Source organism: Sphaeroforma arctica (assembly GCF_001186125.1).
Source record: "Sphaeroforma arctica JP610 unplaced genomic scaffold supercont1.7889, whole genome shotgun sequence".
NCBI classification, from domain to species: Eukaryota; class Ichthyosporea; order Ichthyophonida; genus Sphaeroforma; species Sphaeroforma arctica.
The window spans coordinates 1-1,337 of NW_014032669.1; the positions used below are offsets into that span (position 1 = coordinate 1).

Below are 1,337 nucleotides of genomic sequence, written 5' to 3' on the forward strand. Positions count from 1 at the left end.
TATGACTGTGTATTGGTAGATATGCTTTAATGAGCCTGAACAATGACTTAATCTAGTTGTACAGCTACGCTTAACGTCACGCGGGGGTTGGACTATGACTGTGTATTGGAAGTTACGCTTTAATGAGCCTGAACAATGACTTAATCTAGTTGTACAGTTACGCTTAACGTCACGCGGGGTTTGGACCATCACTGTGTATGGGTTCAGTCTCCGTAGCATCCAACCCTTCCGAATTTTTCTTCTTCAAAAGAAACTCGTTCCGTTCGTGCTCTAAACGTTTTCGGCGCCTGTGGCTCAGCTCCGCGCGGAGTATCTCCAATCGAGTGGGGTGCTGCAAGGGTGTGTACCGTTTAAACAGGTCACAAAAGTGGACCACATGTACCTGAAATGAAAGGCGAATGACAATGCACCTGACCAGAGTATCGTTCGTTTTGTGTGTAGTGTCGAGGTGTGTTACTAGCGCATGCATGCACACAGTAACGCACTATGGACGGCGTGCGCGAATAAACAAGCATGGTCTAGATATTTACACATCGCATTTACTTGGGTGATAATCCCCCTAGTAGTGTTCTTTCATGTTTGAACAAGCCCTATGCGCGATACGTCTGACGACCGCGTGTATTGGCCACAGTCAGCAACCACCAACTGGACCAGCAGCAAAATACATGGGACAATCAACGTGTGACATCAACGGGTAACACCAGCGCTTGACACTCGTGCTCATAGTGGGCAGCTTATTCGTTGTTAAAGGCCTATACACAATACGTAGCTGTGCATCGCGTTGGATTGCTTTGAAACAATCTTAGAGAAGGAAGAGGTCCCCATTTGTATTCGTATTGAAGTTACGCATTGTTCTATAAGGCGTGCTGAACCCTTAAATGTACAGCCCATATTACACGTGTAGGGCTGCATGTCAAAAGAGCGACTCCATCAATACCCTCCCTTCCCTATCACTGATGGCGACAACAGATAGAGAATGTGACGCACACCCCACCGACATAACTCACTGTCTTGCACAACCGATAATGGCCCAGAGAATGCGACACACACACCCACCGACATAACCCACTGACTTACATAACTAATAATAGCCCAGAAAATGCGAAACACACACCCACCGACATAACCCACAGACTTGCACAGCTGACAATAGCCCAGAGAATGCGACACACACACCCACCGACATAACCCACTGACTTGCACAACTGATAATAGTCCAGAGAATGCGCCGCACACCCCACCGACACAACCCACTGTCTTGCACAACTGATAATAGCCCAGAGAATGCGACACACACCCCACCGACATAACCCACTGTCTTGCACAACTGGTAATGG

The 1,337-nt window shown here is 47.7% G+C and overlaps 1 protein-coding gene across 1 annotated transcript; it reads right to left on the bottom strand.

Moving 5' to 3' along the window:
• Nucleotides 1-169: 169 nt before the first annotated feature.
• Nucleotides 170-559, bottom strand: SARC_16357 (hypothetical protein; the record flags this gene model as incomplete). The annotated part of the gene is made up of 1 exon (XM_014289534.1): nt 170-559. The coding sequence occupies exon 1, from the start codon at nt 467-469 to the stop codon at nt 170-172; it is 300 nt and encodes a 99-aa protein (XP_014145009.1). The 5' UTR covers nt 470-559.
• Nucleotides 560-1,337: the final 778 nt, after the last annotated feature.